The sequence below is a fragment of the Tupaia chinensis genome, unplaced genomic scaffold (assembly GCF_000334495.1).
Source record: "Tupaia chinensis unplaced genomic scaffold, TupChi_1.0 Scaffold000411_1, whole genome shotgun sequence".
Taxonomy (NCBI): Eukaryota; Metazoa; Chordata; class Mammalia; order Scandentia; family Tupaiidae; genus Tupaia; species Tupaia belangeri.
The window spans coordinates 77,656-98,213 of NW_006159916.1; the positions used below are offsets into that span (position 1 = coordinate 77,656).

The 20,558-nt window shown below is 41.8% G+C and overlaps 1 protein-coding gene across 1 annotated transcript; it reads right to left on the minus strand.

The window, feature by feature from the left end:
* Positions 1 to 12,322: 12,322 nt before the first annotated feature.
* Positions 12,323 to 14,507, minus strand: SPINT4 (serine peptidase inhibitor, Kunitz type 4). The gene is made up of 2 exons (XM_027774201.1): positions 14,390 to 14,507; positions 12,323 to 12,504 (listed from the first exon to the last, which is right to left on the minus strand). The coding sequence occupies exons 1-2, from the start codon at positions 14,505 to 14,507 to the stop codon at positions 12,323 to 12,325; spliced, it is 300 nt and encodes a 99-aa protein (XP_027630002.1).
* Positions 14,508 to 20,558: the final 6,051 nt, after the last annotated feature.

Sequence of the window (20,558 nt, forward strand, 5' to 3'; positions counted from 1 at the left end):
ACAGGAGTTTCTGGGACACCCTTAACATAAATCCAATTTTCATAATTCTTCTCTTGTACTGAATTTTGATGATAAAAATTTAAGTTGATTCAGGCTGGCCAAATTGCCTAATGGTTAAGGAAGCTGGATACTACATGACTGACCATGTGGTTCAAATCTTGGCCCTGGTAGCTCAAAAAACATGCTGGACATATGTGCATGAAAATCCCTAGAGGATGAAGGAGGAGAGAAGGGATTATGGCATGACCATGCCACATTGGGAGGTGCTTTTTTCCCCCTCTTTCTCTCTGTCTCTATCAAGAGCAAGTGCCCCTGGCAAAAACTGAAAAAAAAAAATTAGGTGGATTCTACTTCTTGTTATCCTCCTCCTCCAACCCACAGAGGGAACTCAATGTAACTCCCTAAATCAGATGCCCTAGAGCCATGTGGTTTGAAATAAAAGGAGGACTTGATTCTTGTTATCAGTGGCAACACCTTCTAGGATGCCCAGACCTCCTTCTCTTTCACAGTGTCCTGATTTGCCCCTTTAATTTTGCCTTACCTCCAAGATGTCCACTTTCACACAGTTGTTTTCTGAGTGGGGGAGGAAACAAGGAACCTGAAAATACATGTAGGAACGTGGAAAAGATGAGGAGCCACATGGAAAAGTGGATCCATGTGGGCTTCATGGTGTCACAGACAGGAGATAAAGAATCATAAACCCAGCTGAAATTATATCTTAGGGGTGGAGCTCCTTTTTTCACAAGGAGTTGGACTCATCTCTGTGATTTCATCTCCCCAGGGCCTAAGCATGGGCAGGGTTCTGGTGCATCCAGAATCAGCCTAGTGAGCAGGACAGTGAGTGCTTGAATACCCAGCCACAGAGCCTGAAAGGCAATGGTTTTTCAGAACCCTGTCAGTGAAAGCCAGCCTCCACCCTCTCTCCTCCACACCTGGGTATCATGACCACTTACAGCTCAGGACATCAGCGTTGTTGTAATGAAGAGTTGTAAATAAATGATTATCAATGATTTAACATATACATATAAAAGTTTGAAAGTAAATTAAGTCTTGCACCTAAGAAATGGAAACAAAATAGCAAAAGAAATCAAAAGAAAATAAACAGCAGATAACTGATGAAGATAGCAGTTGGAATGAATGAATGAAGACCAGCCAGGTGATATGATGGTTAAGATGACTGGATCGCATGTGGCTGACAGCACATTTCGAGTCCCAGACCCAGCAGTCCACAACACCCCATTCCATCAGGACCTTGGGCACATGTGTGCATGCCTGGTGTATTCCTGTAGGGACTGAGATTTCAGTCTTGATCGGACCTGTGAGATCTACCCTCCTCTGCACAATGCTTAAACACTTCATTATGGGGACATTCTCTTTTAGTGGTCACCACTTAGCATGTTAAACTTCACGATTTCCTCTTAGATTTTCTGATTTAGGACTCATTGGTTATTGTTTAATTTCAATGTATTTGCAAATTTAAAAATTTCTTTGTTTACTAATTTTTAAATTCTAATGTAGTTGAAGAACATATTTTATATGGTTTAAATACTTCCATAATTTATTTAGATTTGTTTTATGGCCAAACATAAGACTGTTAGGAGAATGTTTGGTATGTACTTGAGAAGACTATACAAAGGGACTTTAAAAAGTTCGTGAACAACAGAATTCAAGTATGAGTTTTAGGAAATGTATGGTCTCTATCTATTTTGCTAAGAGTCTTTTTTTTTTTTTTTTTTTGAGAGGTTTTTGCTATAGGGCATGTGTGCTCACCAGAAAGATAGAGAGACACAGAGACAGAAAGTGAGAAATCACCCCCTGGGGGTATGGCCACACTGCAATCCCTTCTCCTCCGTTCTCCTTGCAGGATCTTAGACATGCATGAACATGTGCCTGGTGTTAGTTTAAGCCACTGGGTCCGGGACTCGAACCACAATTGACTACATGGGAGTCCAGTGACACAGCCATTACGCCAACTGCTGGTCTCTTGTTAAGAGTGTTAATCATGAAGGGATGTTGTATTTTGTCCAATGCTTTTCAGCATCAATTGATATGATCATATTATTTTGTCTTTCATTCTGTTAATGTGGCATATTACATTTACTATTTTGAATATGTTGACAGACCCATAGTTAATGCCATATTGATAGGGGAAAGTTGACAGCTTTCCTGCTGGGACAAGGCAAGATTGCACTTTCCCTGCTCCTTTTCAACATAATACTGGAAATCCTAACCAATGTAATCAGACAAGAGAGTGAAATAAAAGACATTCACACAGGAAAGGAAGAAGTAAAATTGTCCCTGTTTTCAGATCACTTGATTATATACATAGAAAAAAAATTAAAAATTTATGAAAAAAATGATAAGTGAATTCAGTAAAGTCAAAGGATACAAAATCAGCGTACAAAAATCTATAGTGTTTTTATACACCAACACATATGGACTGAAGCAGAATTAAAGAAAGCAATCCCATTTACAATAGCCACATATACACACAAACACACAGGATTACATCTAACCAAAGTGGTGGTAAAAGATCTCTTCAATAAAAACTATTAAAAAAAATGAAGAAAGAAATTGGAAAAAAAGGAAGACATCCCTTTTTCTTGGTTTGGAAGAATCAATATAATTAAAATGACAACTTACCCAAACCAACTTACAAATTCAATACAATCCCTATTAAAATACTAGCAGCATTGTTCACAGAAATAAAAAAAATGATAAAAACTTGTCTGGAATCATGAAAGACCCCATATCACCAAGGAGGTGCTGTGCAAAAAGAATAAACTTGGAGGGATCTCAGTACCTGATTTCAAAATATATCACAAAGCCATAATAATCAAAACAGCAAGGTGTGCACACAAAAACAGGAACAGACCAGTGGAGCAAAATAGAAACTCCAGAAATAAACCCAACAACAGATAGCCAATTCTTTTTTTTAAAAAAGAACTATTTTATGTTTTATTTATTTATTTCAATTTGACCAGAGAGGGACAGAGAGAGAGAGAGAGAGAGAGAGAGAGAGAAAGCTGCCAAGTCTAGGACTCGAACCACGGTTGGCCATGTGAGAGTCCAGCACCTTTAACCACCATGCCACCTGCCAGCCCTGCCAATTCTTTTTTGACAAAGTTCTCTAGACAATCCAATGGACAAAAGATAGTCTTTTCAATAATTGGTGCTGAGAAAAACTGAACATTCACCTGCAGAAGAATAAAACTAGAACTCTGGGTCTCAACTTTAACAAAAACAACTCAAGATGGATTAAAGGTATAAATGTAAAGCCCCAAACTACACAACTATCTGTGGAAAACAGAGAAGAAACATTTTAAGACACTGGGTTAGACAAAGATTTCTTAAACAAGACCTCTATGGCATGGGCAACAATATCAAAAGAAGACAAGCAGAATTATTGTACATCAAGCTAGTGGGTTGTCAGAAAAAATACACCATTGGAACTAGCAGTTGGCATAATGGCTATGTCGCTGGACTCCCATGTAGTTGACTGTAGTGTGAGTCCAGACCGAGTGGCTTAAATTCACACCGGGCATGTGTGCATGCGTGCCCAAGATCCTGAGAGGAGAATGGAGGAGAAGGGATTGTGGTGTGGCCATCCCCCTTGGGGGATGATTTCTTGCTTTCTGTCTCTCTGTCTCTGTCTTTCTGGTGAGTGCCCGCACCCTATAGCAAAAAACCTCTCCATAAAAAGAAAAAATATATCATGACTTTTCTGACAGCCTGGTAAAAAGCTTCTGTACAGCGGAGGAAACAAACAATGTGTAAAGAGACCCACAGAAAGGGAGAAAACACCTGCAAGTAAAGATTGTTAATCAGAATGTATAGGGAATTCAAACAACTCATCCACAAAAAAATAATAATACAATAAAAATGGGCAATTGATTTGAACAGACAACTCTCAAAGGAAGACACATAAGTGGCTAAAAAGCATATGAGCAAATGTTCAACATCCATTATCATAAGACAAATGCAAGTCAGAACCACAAGGAGATATCACCTAACCCCAGTCAGAATGATTTCTGGCTATCGTCAGCAAAACAAAGAACAACAGATATGGACAAGGTTGCAGAGAAAAGGGGATATTCCTGGAGGTTATGTAAATTCGTACAGTCACTGTGTAAAACAATAAGGAGTTTCGTCAACAATTTTAGAGGGGCCAGCAGGTAGCATGAACTCCCATATGGCCGACCACAGTTTGAGTCCTGGATCTGATGGCTTGCTTTCTCACTTTCCCTTTCCCTCTTCCTGTCTCTGTCTCTCTCTGGTCAAATTAAAATAAATGAATAAATAAAATAAAATAAAAATAATTCTTAATTTTTTTAAAAATGAGAAACTATTGTATGACCCATCAACTCTACTCTTGGGTATTTACCTGAAGGGCAGGAAATCCCTCTGTCAGAGAGACATTTGAACATATGTGTTTATTGCAGTATTGATCACAATAGCTAAGACATGGAGTCAACCTACATGCCCAACAACTGATGACTGAATTCAGAAAATGTGACACACATACATAGTAGAATACTATTTTTTTTTTTTGGAGAGATTTTCGCTATAGGGCGCGTGCGCTCGCCAGACAGACAGAGAGAGACATAGAGACAGAAAGCGAGAAATCACCCCCCAGGGGGGATGGTCACGCCGCAATCCCTTCTCCTCCATTCTCCTCTCGGGATCTTGGGCACGCACGCACACGCGCCCGGCGTGAGTTCTAAGCCACCGGGTCCGGGACACGAACCGCGGTCGACTACGTGGGAGTCCAGCGACATAGCCATTACGCTAACTGCTGGTTCCCTAGAATACTATTTAATAATAAAAAAAAAAAACAAGGAAATCCTGTCATTTGACACAAAGTGAATGACTTTAGAAGATAAAATGCTAAGTGAAAGAAGCCAGGCTATGAAAGACAAATACTGTCTCCACTTAACATATACCGAATGTCTGCACTCTACAACAGGAACTGAAGGACCCTATGGCGTAGAAGTAGAGAGGGCAATGATAGATATCAGAGATGGTAGGGGTTGGCAGTGGGGACATAAAGAGCTCAAAAAATTATCATTATTATTTTGAGCTTGTTATTATTATTATTATTTTGAGTTTGTTATTATTATTATTATTGAGTTTGCATATGCACTTGTTGAAGAGAGAAAGCAGTGGGGATGGCCACTCTGCAACACCTTCTCCTCCATTCTCCTCTCAGGATTTTGGACATGCATGCACACACACCTAGCGTGCTTTTCAAGCCTCTGCATCCAGGACTTGAACTGTATGTGGGTATCTACTATTTTTATTTTATAAGCTGCCTACCCACCATACCTCTGGCTGGTTCAGGAGAAAATGAACAGACACAAGGATGCATGTAAACAAGGTGACTTGGTTATGGAAATGCATTACAACAGAGTAAGAAAGGGCATTGCCAATCCGTATCTCTAACAAAAAGAAAAAATGTAGTAGGATAAATATGGAAGATACACAATATGATGTAATGGTCTTTGTTGAAGATGGTGAATATGTTTATATCATGATTTGATTATCATGCACTGTGCAGGCTTTGGAAAACCGTATTTGGGCCAGTCAGTGGTGTTGATATAGATTCTCTTCTGTGTCTGTAACCTGGTTGCAAGACAGGACAAGCTGTCTTGTAACCTTTCTGCAACATTTCCTTTTCTGCAATACTTGTAACCCCTGACCAGTGTATCTACCCTCCCCCAAACCAAAAACCAATATAACCCTGCACCCTTCCCCAAACAGGGCCCAGATTTTGGAGACTGAATCCCTCTGGGTCCGCTGGCGCAACAAATCTGAGCTCTCCTACTCTCTGGGTGATGCTTGTTTTCTTGGTGGTTTGTTTCTGCAACTGTGTGGTGGTTAAGGCAGCTGGCCTCCACGCGGACAACTGTGTGGTTCAAGTCTCAGACCTGGGTGCATGTGCATGTGTGTCCAAAATCCTGGAAGGAGTGAGAAATAGAGGAAAACAGATCATGGTGTGACCGTCTCCCATGGGGGGGAGTGCTTTCTCACTTTTGCTCTTTCTTTCTCTGGTGAGTACATGTGACTTCTGGCAAATTATAAAAGAAAGAAAGAAAGAAAGAAAGAAAGAAAGAAAGAAAAGAAAAACCATGCTGTTCCCTACAAAGGTGTTCAAAAAATAAATGTAAATCAGAAATGATTTGAAAAAGTATGAGTTTACTAGGTATGAAAAAATTATAAAAATCCATGTGTAGTTTTCTCACATAGCAGGTAAAGCAGAAAAAGAAGGGTTACATCTTTTACTTAGAGTGAGTGAGCCTGGCAATTGTTGTATCAGTACATCATCCTTGGGGGGAAAGCTGCATTGACATTAGAAAGCACCAAAGCCTGAAAGATGGAAAGACTAAGAATCTATCCAGGATGCCTGGTCCCATGGTGCATTGGCTAAGGGCCTTACATTGGGAGCCATGCGGTGGTTGAGGCACATGGCAGACTGTGGTTTAAGCCCTGGACCTGGCAACTTGAGAATCATTTCTGGTGCATGTGTGTGGGTGCCCAAAGTCCCAAGAGGAAAATGGAGGAGAAGGGGGATTGTGGTGTGGTCTTTCCTCCTGGTGGGTGGTTTCTCACTCTTCCTCTCATTGTCTGTTTCTCTCCAGTAAGCACACATGCCCTATGGCAAAAAACAAAAAAAGAAGTCCAGCTTACATGAAAAGATTATCAATTATATTACATATTATGACTCCACATTTTCACATGATTAACAATATAAGTTTTATGTAGTAGGCAGACCTAGAAGACTTTAATATAGATATAGATGGGACATTATTATTATTATTATTTGAGAGAGTTTTTGCTATAGGGCATGTGCACTTGCCAGAGATACAGAAAGTGAGAAATCACTCCCCAGGGGGGATGGCCGCTCCACAATCCTCTCCTCCATTTTCCTCTCGGGATTTTGGGCATGCATGCACATGCACCTGGTGTGAGTTTTAAGCTGCCAGGTCTGAGACTCGACCTGCGGTTGGCCATGTAGGAGTCCAGTGCCTTAACCACCACGCCACCTGCCAGACCTCATATCCGTTGTTAAAGGGAGCCAAATGATTCCTTTTTAAAAGGTTTTATAACAAAGTTGTATGACTTCTTAGTCTTTTGGCATAATAAAGTTGTATAAGGAGGCGAGATCTGATTTTATAGTCAATGAATTGAGGCTAAGTATCTGGCTAGAGTACGTTCCCCAGAGCATGACAGAAGATCAGGACCAGAGAGGTCTGCGTGAAAGGAATCTGAGGTTGTTGGGTCCGTGGTTCCGGTGAGGTTATTGTCTTTGCTTCTCCTGCTCACTGGTTTCTTGTTTTAATCAGGACAAGGCTGGGTGGTGGCTGGTTGAGTGGAAGAGGCCCAGGGCTACGAGAGAGGAATCAATTTGTTCCAGAGTGCTGAATGCCTTGAGTTTTGCCCTATGTGTTCTGAAGAGCTATCCGATGACACTACTGTTTAAACATTGGGCCCCTGGAGGTCCTATATGGCCATGTGCAAGTGTGGGAATGAGTATTTGGAACTGTATGGAGAGAGAAAGAGAGAGAGAGAGAGAGAGAGAGAGAGAGAGAGAGAGAGAGAATGAGATGTTCCTTTCAGAGTACGGGGTTTGACATTGGATAAAAATGTCATGGGGTAGGGACCAGCAGATGGCATAATGGTTACGTTGCTGGACTCCCATGTAGTCCACCGTGGTTCGAGTCCTGGACCCTGTGACTTAAAACTTAAACTGGGCACGTGTGTATACATGCCTAAGGTCCCTAGAGGAGAATGGATGAGAAGGGATTGCGGTGTGGCCATCCCCTCCGGGAGGTGATTTTTCACGTTCTGTCTCCCCAGCAAGCACACATGCCCTATAGCAAAAAACAAACAAACAAAACAACAACAAAAAAAAACCAAATAAGCTTAAAAAAGACCGAAAAACATAAAAAATGTCATGTGATAGAAAACAGTAGGATCATTAACTTCCGGCTTTGTTGAGTGAAGGTCTATGAAGGAAAAAAGTTTGAGAAAAGTTTGGAGTGCCCATTGAACCCCTTGCATCTGACTGTAATTTTGTACCAGTAAACCCACATATCCTTCTCCCGCGGCCCCTCTCTCCCACTACCCTTTCTCATCTCTAGTAACAACTATTTTACACTCTGCTTATATGAGGTCAACTATTCCAGTTTCCACAGATGAGTGAGAGCATGCAAGGTTTTCTTCTCCCAGGCTTGGCTTATAATGTCTTCCAGGTTTATCCATGTTGCCATGAATGACAAGATTTCCTTTTTTTTTTTTTTTTGGTGGAATAGTATTCCATTATGTGTATATGCCATGTTTTCTTTAAAAATTCTTTTTCTTAGAGGGTGTGTGTGCTTGCCAGAGAAAGAGCAAGAGAAATAGATAGAGTGGGAGAGAGGGAGCGAGAGAGAGACAGACAGAGCAAGCAAAACTCCTGGGGGAATGGTCACACCACAATCCTTTCTCTTCCATTTCTTCTTTTGGGATTTTGGGCATGCATGTCCATGTGCCCAGCATGGTTTTCATGCAGCTGCAATCCCTTCTCTTCCATTTCTTCTTTTAGGATTTTGGGCATGTATGCTCATGTGGCCAGAATGGTTTTCAAGCAGTCAGGTCCAGAACTCCATCTGCACAGTTGGCCATGTGTAATTCTGTGCTCTTAACTGCCATGCCAACAACTGGCCTCAATCTTTTAAAAATTTTTTATTTTATTATTATTTTTATTTTTATTGCTAGATGGTGTTTGTGCTCACCAGAGAGAGAGGAAGCACTCCCTAGTGGGGCTTGGTCATGCTCACAATCCCTTCCACATTTCCTGCCTTGGAGGGATTTTGGGTAGGCATGCACATGCCTGGTGTTTTTCAAGCTGCTGGGACTAAGATTTGAACTGCAATTGGTTATGTGAAATTTGGCTCCCTTAGCCACTAGGCTATGGGGCAGTTCCCTTAGATGTATTTTCTTTGGAGAGGTTTTTTTGTTATAGGGTGCGTGTGCTCGCCAGAAAGACAGAGAGACAGAAAGCGAGAAATCACCCTCCAGAGGGTATGGCCACACCGCAATCCCTTCTCCATTCTCCTCTTGGGATCTTGGGCACGCATGCACATGTGTCTGGTGTGAGTTTAAGTCACGGGATCTGGGACATGAACCACGATTGACTACGTGGGAGTCCAGCGACATAGCCTTTATGCCAACTGCTGGTCCCCCCCTTAGATACATTTTCTATGGAATTGTTTTCTCTGAGGTTTAGTCATGTATCAATGTGTGTTTGAAGAAGGGCAAGCCAGTACCTCTGTGTTTGTCTAGTTCAATTGCTACTGTTACACTTCTCACCTTAGTTGGACTCTGGGACAATGACGTGCTATCTCACCCCCCTTGCAGTCTTTCATGGCTGTTACTGCTTTGGCAAGAGAGCAAGCAATGGCTGACCCAGCTTTCGTGGTAGGGAGGCTAACACAACTCAAAAGCTCTACTGAATTCGTTCTGCCCCTCGACGCTCAGCAATCTGCACTGGGCGTCTATTTCCTTTTCTTACCAAGATGTGGTGACCCTCTTTTCTCAGAGGCATCTTAGTCCAGGCACCTTCTTTCTGTTTCTCTGAATTTTTCAGGAGTTGGCTGGAGTAGGCAGCAAACAGGCCCTGGAGTTTGCTATCTTGACCCTGAGATGGACCACTTCTGAAACTAACTAACTAAATAAAAGTGAAAAAGAAATTTCAATGACTGAGGTCCTAAAAAAATGTCCAAATAACTGCTCATCGTGGTGGCTAAAGATGCTGGATTCCCACATGGCCGACCACGGTTTGAGTCCTGGACCTGGCGTCTTGCTTTCTCTCTCTCTCCCTCTGTCCCTCTCTGGTCAAATTGAAATAAGCAAATGAATAAATAAAGTTAAAAATAAAATAATTCTAAGGAAAAAAAAAAAAAGAAGCACCAGGTCAGGAGGTCAATTAAACTAACTGGAGTTCGTGAGTCGAGGGGCAGGAATCAGGAAGCATGATGGTGGAAATGTGTTATAAGCACAGAGACGTTTTATTTAACCACGAGTTCACGGCTAGGTTTGATTTCAAGGTCAAAATACTTTGATTCTACTACCAAGCTCAATCTGCTGGGGGTGGTGGTGATACAAACCTGTAGAACTATGACTAGCTACACCTGAAACAGTGTAGGTTGAATAAGCCAAGCATGCATGTATGAGGAATAGCTTAGGAGTGAGGGGGAACCTACTGACATTTTCTGGATAAGACAGGGGAAAGAAATTTAGAAAGAAAAAAATGGTTGACACGAAGCTCTTTCTTTTTCTTTTAAATTTATTTAAAAACATTTATTTATTTATCTGTTCATTTGTTGTGATTTTTGGGCTTCCGGGTCTGGAATTTAGACCACGGTTGGCCATGTGGGAGTCCGGCGTCTCAACCACTGCCCCATCTGCCAGCCCAAGGCTTTTTCATTTTAATGATCATACAGCTATTTCTCAGGAAAGGCAAAACTGGGATCAGGAAAATACTAAGCAAATAGAAGCTTTAAGGATCACAGAAATATTACGAAGATCTCAATATCAGTCTGAATTTTCTTGCATCTTTTGTTTCTCATCCTGTATCAGGCAGCTCCATGAATTTACACGCTGTCATGTTTTCCTGTTTAAGCAGAAAAAACAGATCTGTGTTACAGGTTTTGGAAAGTCTCCCTGGGTTAATGTAGGTGATTTTTATCTTAGGGGAAGCCCAGAGGTCACCTTCTTTTTCAATATTTCTCCTGTTCCATTGATTAATTTCTCACTCTTTCATTTATTTAAAACTTAATCATTGTGTTCTATGTGCCAGGCTTTGCAAAATTCACTAGGTGGGCAAGGAGGTGACACAGGTCCACATTGTGGACTGTGGTTTCAGTCCTGGACCCAGAGGCTTGGAACTCATGTCGGTCATGTGTGCATGGATGTCCAAAATCCTGAGAGGAGAATGGAGAAGAAAGGATTGCAGTGAGACCATTCCACCTGAGGGATACTTTCTCATTTTCTCTCTGTCTCTCCAGTGAGCACATGTACCCTACGGCAAAAATCTCTCAAAAAAACCTCACTAGGAATATAACATAAGCAAAATAGAATCTCTGCTTCTGAGGTACCCACAAGGCTACTCTCTCTCTCACTCTCCTGGGAATCAGTCAGACCACAGCCATGCTAGGCTCCATTGACCATCTAGTTCAATGACTGGGCTGTGGTCAAGTGTGGGTCGGGAGCTTAGTTATGTAAAATAGCATATTGCAATGGAGAGTTGGAAGGTCTGGGAATGGAAGAATTTGGTTTGGGTGACCCTATGCATGTAAGATGGTCAAGACCTCGGTGACAGACCCATCAGACACTTTGCTGTGCCATTTAATATTGGAGCCAGTGCTAGTTGGTTACCTCTGCAGGACTTGGTTTCCTCATCTGTCACATGAAAATAATTTCATGATTTTAATTTGAGATGTATCGATGCCAATTGTTAATTGCTTAGTGCAACACCTGGCACTTGGTAATTATTCAGTAGACAGTGGCTATTATTTTCTCCTGGACTTTGATTTCCTAACAGCAAAATGAATGAGTAATCCTGATATTGAACCCAACTGTGAACACTTTATTTTATTTTATTTTATTTATTTTTTTTTTTTGAGAGGTTTTTAGCTATAGGGCGTGTGCGCTCGCCAGACAGACAGAGAGAGACATAGAGACAGAAAGCGAGAAATCACCCCTCAGGGGGGATGGTCACGCCGCAATCCCTTCTCCTCCATTCTCCTCTAGGGATCTTGGGCACGCACGCACATGCACCCGGTGTGAGTTTTAAGCCACCGGGTCCAGGATGCGAACAGTGGTCGACTACGTGGGAGTCCAGCGACATAGCCATTACGCTAACTGCTGGTTCCTGAAAACTTTTTTTTTTTTTTGAGAGGTTTTTGCTGTAGGGTGCGTGCGCTCGCTAGAAAGACAGAGAGAGACAGAGAGACAGAAAGCGAGAAATCACCCCCCGTGGGGATGGCTACGCTGCAACCCCTTCTCCTCCATTCTCTCCTCGGGATCTTGGGCATGCACGCACACATGCTCAGCGTGAGTTTAAGCCACCAGATCTGGGACTCTAACTGCAGTCGACTACATGGGAGTTCAGCGACATAGCCATTATGCTAACTGCTGGTTCCCCAACTGTGAAACCTTTTAATCAGAACAATCCTCCCCTCTTCCAACCCTAAACCAGGGTTAGTTCCTGATTAACTTTTTCTTTCTCGGGATCTCAGAACCTCTCCTTCTCCTCCCCCAAAGACAAGGATTGGATTCTTTACTTTATTTTGTATGCTTCTTCACAGGCTACTTGACAATCTATTTTGAGCACGAAGTTGTTCATGTTGCCATTACAGCCAGTGTAGAAAAAACTTTGACATAGTTTGGAAGTTGTGTTGTAGAAGTATCTAAACTGAATTTCATAGCAGCTGCCAGGTTCCATGTCCATCTTACAGGGATCTGTGTGAGAGAGTTCCACTGAGTTAAGGAGGAATTGGTTAGGATTCAGCATGCCTTGACTTGATGGGTCCATGAAAATGTCTGCGCCTAGAAACAGTTCTATATTCAAGGTCACTTAAAGGCATCTAGTTTTCTCTTGGAATTAGAGTCACTTGGCAAGGTTACCCTTGTGCAATGCAAATTGCTAACAGTTCCAGGTTGTGGTCCTATCAGTGTATTGGAGGAATGGTGAGCAGGGAAAATAGAGGTCCCGCCACCATCTTGTGCAAAATGATGACGTGGCTCATATGTCCCATCTTACGGACCCTCATCTTCCTTTCCTTTTAACTGCCCACATAGGACCTGTGATTCAGAATGCTCACTCCCCAGTTTTCATACATTCATTATGCTAGTCTGTACCTCAAAACCCAGGTAACTGTGTCCACAGCTGTCCTCACAGAAGGTCACATACCAAGATCCATAATCACGGGGGGAATGCTCCCCTAACCCAGCCTGTCATCTTTTATCCCTCTTGCCTTCCCAGAGGCAAACCTTCTGACTTTTTTTTTAAGAGAGATTTTTGCTATAGAGCCTGTGTGTTTGCCAGAGAGACAGAGAAAGACAGAGAGACAGAAAGTGAGAAGTCACACCCTCCCATGGGGGATGGCCATGCCACAATCCCTTCTCTTCCATTCTACTCTTGGGATTTTGGGCATGCACACACATGCTCTGGGTAGGTTTTAAGTCACAGGATCTGGGACCCGAACTGCAGTCGACTCTGTAGGAGTCCAGCGATGTAACCATTCTGCTATGTGCTGGTCCCAAACCTTCTGTTTTATTATTAAGAGTCAGGCAGTGGTTGAAATAGCCACCGTCAGGCTTGCTTTGGAAACCGGGTGATGGTTGCTCTACTCAACCAGGTGGTCTGGAATTCACTCTGATAAAGCTAGCTATTTAGGCAGAGTTACACGCAGAGCCTTAATTTATACTTACGAGCGCCTTCGGCAGCGAGTACTTTTCTGGTCTTCACTTTACACACCAGGACACTAACGCTAAGGGACGATAAATGGTTGAGTGACTCATCCAAGGGCAAACCTCTGCTGAGTGGCAGGGCCAGAATTTGTGGAGTCTGACTCAGCGTAGATAGTGCCGTATCCTCATGCTCTGGAAGAATGAGCTGGTACAAGCTATCTACAGAAGAAAGTCTCAGGGTCAGCAGATGGCGTAGCAGTTACATTGCTGGACTCACACATAGCTGACCACAATTCACGTCCTGGACCTGGCAGCATAAAACTCATGCTAGACACATGTGCCTGTATGCCCAAGATCCTGAGAGCAGAATGGAGGAGAAGGGATTGCAGTGTGGCCAGCCCCCTCGGGGGGAGACTTCACTTTCCCTTTCACTGTGTTTGTCTCTCTCTCTCCAGTGAGCACACACACCCTAAAAGCCTCTCAAGAAAATGGAAGTCTCACTGTCTTCAAGTCTATACTGTGAGAGTCTCTAATCAGGGTCCATGAACTCAATGTTCTCTCTGTGCCAGAACCCGGATATTGAAAATGCCTCAGTTTGCTTAGTCTCCAATCTCCCTTTTCTCTCAGCCCAATACATACTCTTGAATATTCTGGGATCTTTAAAATTTGTCATAAAACCTCTTATTCAAAATACTTCGAATCATTTGGATCTCCTGCAAAAGAGATCTCCATCTGGAAAGGTTTACTTTCATCATAACTTTTTTTTTTTTTCATTAAACATCCACAAGACCCCCAGTGTAAGTAATACCCTGAGTCAAGGACCATGAAAAGAGGAACCTCCTGGATCACCTGAATAGCATACCCCCTCTGCCCTCAACACCTGACTCCTCATTTGTAATTGGTCTTTGATTTGTTTCCTCCCGTAACTTCATACCTTTGAGTTCTGCGCATATCATCTCAGTAAGTCTAGCAACACCACCCAGTAATGGGGTAATCAATGAGCACAAGATGAAGAACCCTAGAAGAAGTCCCAGCTTCTCAGCAGGCTTCATGGTGCAGCAAGCAGCCAGTAGGAGAGTCTTGGTATCAACTGATATTTTATTTTGGGCTTGATACTTGAGAGGGCTGAGCCCACCTACCCCAAGGGCCAGGACTGGGCATTACTAGGTGTTGAGTTGAATGGTCAATGCTTGGGTAGCCAGTCATGAAGCCGAAGGCCCCAAACTGATTGGACCCCTGATAGTGAGTCCCATGTTCACCAGAAACCATAGAAACATAAGGATCAGAGTTTCTGCATATGTTTAACCATGGAGAGTAGAACCATTGGAGCAAGTAATTAATTAAGGATAGTTTCCTTTCCCTTTATGACCTTCTACAGCAGAAAAGAAGCTGTCTTTGGAATACCAGAAAGAAGGCAACAAGCACAATAATAATAGTAGAGTTAGTTGTAACCCCTGTAGTGCTTCCTTCATGCCAGGCCCTGTTTTAAACAATTTATGTATACTAAATCAATTACCACATGTACTCTGTGAGGTAGGTATAATTATTATGATCATTCACAGATGAAGAAACAGACACATCTTCAGTTTTATGTCCAAGCCACTCATCTATCATGTAGTGTAGACAAGATGTGAACTTGACTTCAGAATCTATCTCTTTAATCACTACCTAAGAACAAGGGGGACATTGTGGCTCTGCCTTGTCTAGAAGTTTTGACTCACATTTATATCCTAAAACCACCCAAAGTTGATTATTTAAAAAATAATGATTTATTTTAAATTTTGATCAGAAAGGGACAGAGTGAGAGAGTGAATGTGAGAGTAAGAGAGAGGGAAAGTGAGAAAGCAAGCCGCCAGGTCTGGAAGCTGAACCACAGTTAGGCATGTGGGAGTCCAGCGTCCCATCCGTCATGCTACCTCTTGGCCCCGCAAAGTTGATTTTTGGGTAATATATTAAATAGTGGTTCTTTTTCTCAGTGATTCCAGACCTTTTTTTTTTTTTTTTTTTTGATGGTTTTCTTTTTTATTCAATTATGTAATAGTTGTAATAAATGCAATAATTTTATTTATAGATATGGTATTGTTGCTGAACTTCTTATTTTATTCCACTGTATATTCTTTTTAAAAAATTATTATTTTATTTAACTTTACTTATTTAATTATTCATCTTAATTTAACCAGAGAGGGACAGTGAGAGAGAAAGAGAGGGAAAGTGAGAAAGTATGCTGCCAGGCCTGGGACTTGAACACAATCAGCCATGTGGGAGTTCAGTGCCCTTAACTACCACGCCACCTGCCAGCTCCCATATTCTTTGTTTGTTTGTTTGTTTTTAAAGAGTTTTGCTATAGGGTTTCTCCCAGGAGAAAGAGACAGAAAGACAGAAAGTGAGAGATCACCCCCTGGGGGGGATGGCCACTCTGCAATCCGTTGTCCTCCAGTTTTCTCCTAGGATCTTGGGCATGCCTGCACATGTGCCCAGTGGGAGTTTTAAGTCACCAGGTCTAGGACTTGAACAGTGGTCAACTAATGTGGGAGTCCAGCAATGTAACCATTATGCCATCTGCTGGTCTTCTCCACTGTATATTCTTGCTTCAAATGTACACTTAATTCCTTGGATTTGGGATTATCTTAGAATTTTGCCTTTTCATATAAATTTTAGAGACAGCTCATCACTGTTTTTTAATTAAAACATTTTAAGAATTACTTATTCAATTTGATAGATTATTATTATTTCTTATTTCGTGAGAGGGCATATGCACACACGCACATGAGAGGTAAAGCGAGAAAGCAAGCCCTGCCAGGTCTGGGCATAAATTGCAGTCAGCCAAGTGGGAGTCCAGCGCCTCAACCACCATGCCATCTGCTGGGCCCAACTTGTCAATCTTGAAAAGCCCTGTTCGGGATATTGATATGGATTGCACTGGATCGACTTACAGTGGATTAAAGTGCAGTCTTCTGCAGCCCTCTCTCTGTATGCTCACACAACCTCTTCTTTGTGAGTGGGCTCTTTGGTGTCTCTTCTTACAGGGGCACTGGTTCCAGCAGGTCAGGGCCTCACACTCATGAACTTAGTTAAGTTTAATTACCTCCCAAATGCCCATCCTCAAATGGTATTGGACTGGAGGTTAGGTTTTGTTGTTGTTGTTGTTGTTGTTGTTGTTTTTAATGTATTTTTTAATTTCAAGAAAAACAGTTTTAGTTTTAATAGACCAAAATAAAAAATGTTAAGAGAAACTTGCTTAAGACTTAAAGCCAGGAAAAAGGTTAGGATTCAGCTGAAATAGTAGGTAGATGAACCTATCGACAGTTTGAGAGAAGAAAAAAAATCCTTAAATCTAGAAATCAAAGCATAGAAGAAAATCAGTAATTTAGTCTAAAGCCAAAAAGTTCTATTTCACCATTTTAGTTTCATGAAATTAATCTCTCTTCTATTGAATTTGCAGTGTTACTGTGGTCCGATCTTTCCATTTAAACTCTGGACGTTAACATTCAATTCTGGACCTGTCCCTTCCCTTAGTCTGGCCATTTTCTTGTTTTTTTTTTTTTTTTTTTTTTTGTGTGTGTGTGCTTTTATTTCTGTGTGTCTGACTTTAGTTTTCCTGGGATAGCACTCCCTTCAGCACTTCTTGGAGAGCTAGTCTGGTGTTGGTCAATTCTTTCAGGCTTTGTTTATCTGAGAATGTTTTTGTCTTTTTTTCCCATATGAAAAACAATCTTGCTGAGTATAGTATTCTTGGTTGAAATTGTTTTTCACTTAACATTTTGAATATATTTTCCCATTCTTTCCTTGTTTGCATTGTTTTCGATGAGAGGCCCTCCGTTAGCCTGATGGGATATCCTTTCAAAGTAACTTGACATTTCTCTCTTGCCAAATTTAGTGTCTTGTCTTTGACCGTGGTTTTGGTTAATCCTGCTACGATGTGCCTTGGGGAAAATCTTTTTGGGTTGGTTCTATGTGGGGTCCTTTGTATTTCTTGGGTCTGGATCTTTGAATGCCTCTTTAGATTTAGAAAGTTTTCTTCCAGGATTTCATGGAGTAGATTATCAATGCCCTTATTAGTTTCTTCACCTTTTGGAATACTGATGATCTGGATGTTTGGGCGTTTAATGGTAACTAGTATTACTCTTATGTTATTCTCATTTTGGGGGGTTATTTTCTCAGTCTTTTCAGTGAGTTTTTTTGAGGTCAGAGGTTCTATCTTCTACATCTGATATTCAATTTTCTGCATGATCCAATCTGCTTTTGATACTTTCAAGGGAGGTTTTGATTTCCTGTATTACAGTCTTCCTCTCTAACAATTCTGTTTGATTCTTTTTTATGGTATGTATTTCCTCTTTCAGATCATGCAAGCACTTCCTCACCTTCTGGAACTCACTATCTCTTTTCTCCTGCATCTTCTGGAGTTCATTGTCTCTCTTCTTTTGCATCTCTGTTAGCTTTGTCACTATGAATATTTTAAATTCTTTATCTGACATTTCCATGAGTTCCTTTGTATTGTCTTTGGGGGATGAGGAGTTATTCTTTTCCCTTAGAGGAGAGATATTTTCTTGTTTTTTCATATTTTTGTGCCTTTGAGGTGCTTTCTGGTCATCTGGCTCCTGGCTAGATGTGGGGGCAGGAGGGTGAAGTCTGGGCAGAAGGTCTTCAGTGGTCCCAGTCAGGGGTTAGGGTTTTAATATATATATTTTGTGGGAACTTAATTCTGTCCATAAGAAGTTATGTAACTGGGACCAGCAGTTAGTGTAATGGCTATGTTGCTGGACTCCCATGCAGTCGACAGCGGTTTGAGTTCCAGACCTGGTGGCTTAAAACTCATGCTGGGCGTGTGTGCGTGCGTGCCCAAGATCCCGAGAGGAGAACGGAGGAGAAGGGATTGTGGCGTGACCATCCCCCCTTGGGGGTGATTTCTCGCTTTCTGTCTCTCTGTCTGTCTGGTGAGTGCACGTGCCCTATAGCGAAAAACCTCTCAAAAAAAACCAAAACCAAAACCAAAAGACCCCAAAAAACTCATGCTGGGCACGTATGCATGTGTGCCCAAGATCCTGGGAGGAGAATGGAGGAGAAGGGATTGCGGCGTGGCCATCCCCCCCTGGGGAGTGATTTCTCGCTTTCTGTCTCTCTGTCTCTGTCTGTCTGGTGAGCGTACACGCCCTATAGCAAAAACCTCTCAAAAAAAAAAAAAAAAGAAAAAAAGAAAAGAAGTTATGTAACTACAAATAATATTGCTGGGTCAGAGAGAACTGACCTGATCAAGTTAAGTAGAAAGTTCCAAAGTTTTCCAGGATTCAAATTCATATTCCTAACTTAGAGAATTTCCATTTTTCCACATCTTTTTTTTTTTGTTAAGTATTTGCCATAAGGCATGTGTGCTCATCGGAGAGAGATAGATGGAGAAAAAGTGAGAAATCGCCCCCCTGGGTAGATGGCCATGCTGCAATCCTTTCTCCTCTATTCTCCTCTCAGGATTTTGAGCACGTGGGCACATGTGCCCAGCATGATTTTCAAGCTGCCAAACCTGGGATATGAACCGTGGTTGGCCATTGGGAGACCAGGGCCTTAACCACTGTACCACCTGCTGGCCCCAATTTTTATGAAAGTTATGAGATATGAGTTAATTTTAATTTTCTTTCATATGAAAATCAACTTTACTTTGGGCCTTCTATTTAAAAATACTCTTTTACTTTATTGCTCTTTAGGACTAATGTCATCATTTTGAGTCTTTTTTTAAGCTATCTGTTTTGTCCCATTTGTCTATCCTAGTGCCAGCATCATATTCTCTTAATTATTAATATTAAACTTTGTAATAATTCTTGCTATTTGGTAATATAAGCACCCAGTGTAAGTATTAGTATTTTTCAAGAGTGTTTGTTTTTGCAGTTCAGATGCACGTGGCTTTGGAGCTGGAATGTCAGTCATCCTTTGAGAGAAGTTTCTATTCCCTTGTGAATGGCTGATTCTCTCCCTTTTTCTTTGCTATTGGGTGTGTGTGTTCACCAGAGAGACACAGAGAGTTAGAGAGACAGAAAGACAGAAAGAGAGAAATCACCCCCTAAGGGGATGGCCACCCTGCAACCCCTTCTCCTCCATTCTTCTCTCGGGATCTTGGTCATGCATGCACATGTGCCGGTGTGAGTTTCAAGCCTCGAGGTCCGGGACTTGAACCATGGTTGACTATGTGGGAGTCTAGCAACATAACCTTTACCCCATCTGCTTTTTCTTTTTAAAAAAGTTTATTTATTTCTTCCATGAGAGAGACAGAGAGACAACAGCCCCACAGCATCTTGATGCCATGATCCATCCCCAGCCTCAGGTCATGAGTCTGTGCATGCCTGGTGTACTTAGGGAGGTCTCTGGATGCAAATCCAGGACCTCTCGATGTGGGGCAGCCTTGCAGAGGATGTGTCTTACCTCTGTGATGTCTGGTCCAGCTGGTTCTCTTAAAGCCCTTCTTCTAGCTTTGTGGAGGCAAGCTCAGCACTCTGTAGTACTATTGTATTCCTTCTAGAAATGTCTTCATGAATTTTTCTCTTTATAATAAAGCAATAACCTTTTCTTAGACTGGCTGGAGGTGAATGATGGCCATTGGACCACTCTGGCCATACCTGAACACCCTCCTGTCCATGTGTTTCATCCTTCTCTTTCAAATGCATGGACACTCATGGACGAATGTCTCTAACTTTGAAGTCTCAGCTAAGATCTAAGACAACTGCCTAAGTTCCATTCCGTGGCCTATCACATACACATGTGTTTTACATCACAGATCTACCATAACTTACCTAACTACTTTCCTAATACTGAATTATTAAAGTTGTTTCAAATATTTTGCACTCATGTATATATTTCCCCCATCATTATTCTATCTCAGTATATCTTTCTAGATATTATCTTGGTGTGATACTTATCAGTCCTCCAGTCCCAAGGCCTGCCTGATACTTCAAAACCAGGAGTGTATTCCCGTTTCATCCACAATTCCTTCCAATGGAAAATCCATGTGGTATGTGCCTATGAAATAGAAGATCTCCTTTATCTTGGTCTCTATACTCCCTGTTCCTTCTTCAGGCTCTTTTCATATTACACTCTCATTCCCCAGAGTACAAAGTATA

Bases quoted from the DNA above. Each gene is read 5' to 3' on its own strand.
- SPINT4 (XM_027774201.1), bottom strand. From the start codon at position 14,507: ATGAAGCCTGCTGAGAAGCTGGGACTTCTTCTAGGGTTCTTCATCTTG. The intron at 12,505-14,389 runs GTATGAAGTTAC...TCTCTCACACAG, and splicing joins GATATGCGCAGAACTCAAAG to ATCCCTGTAAGATGGACATG.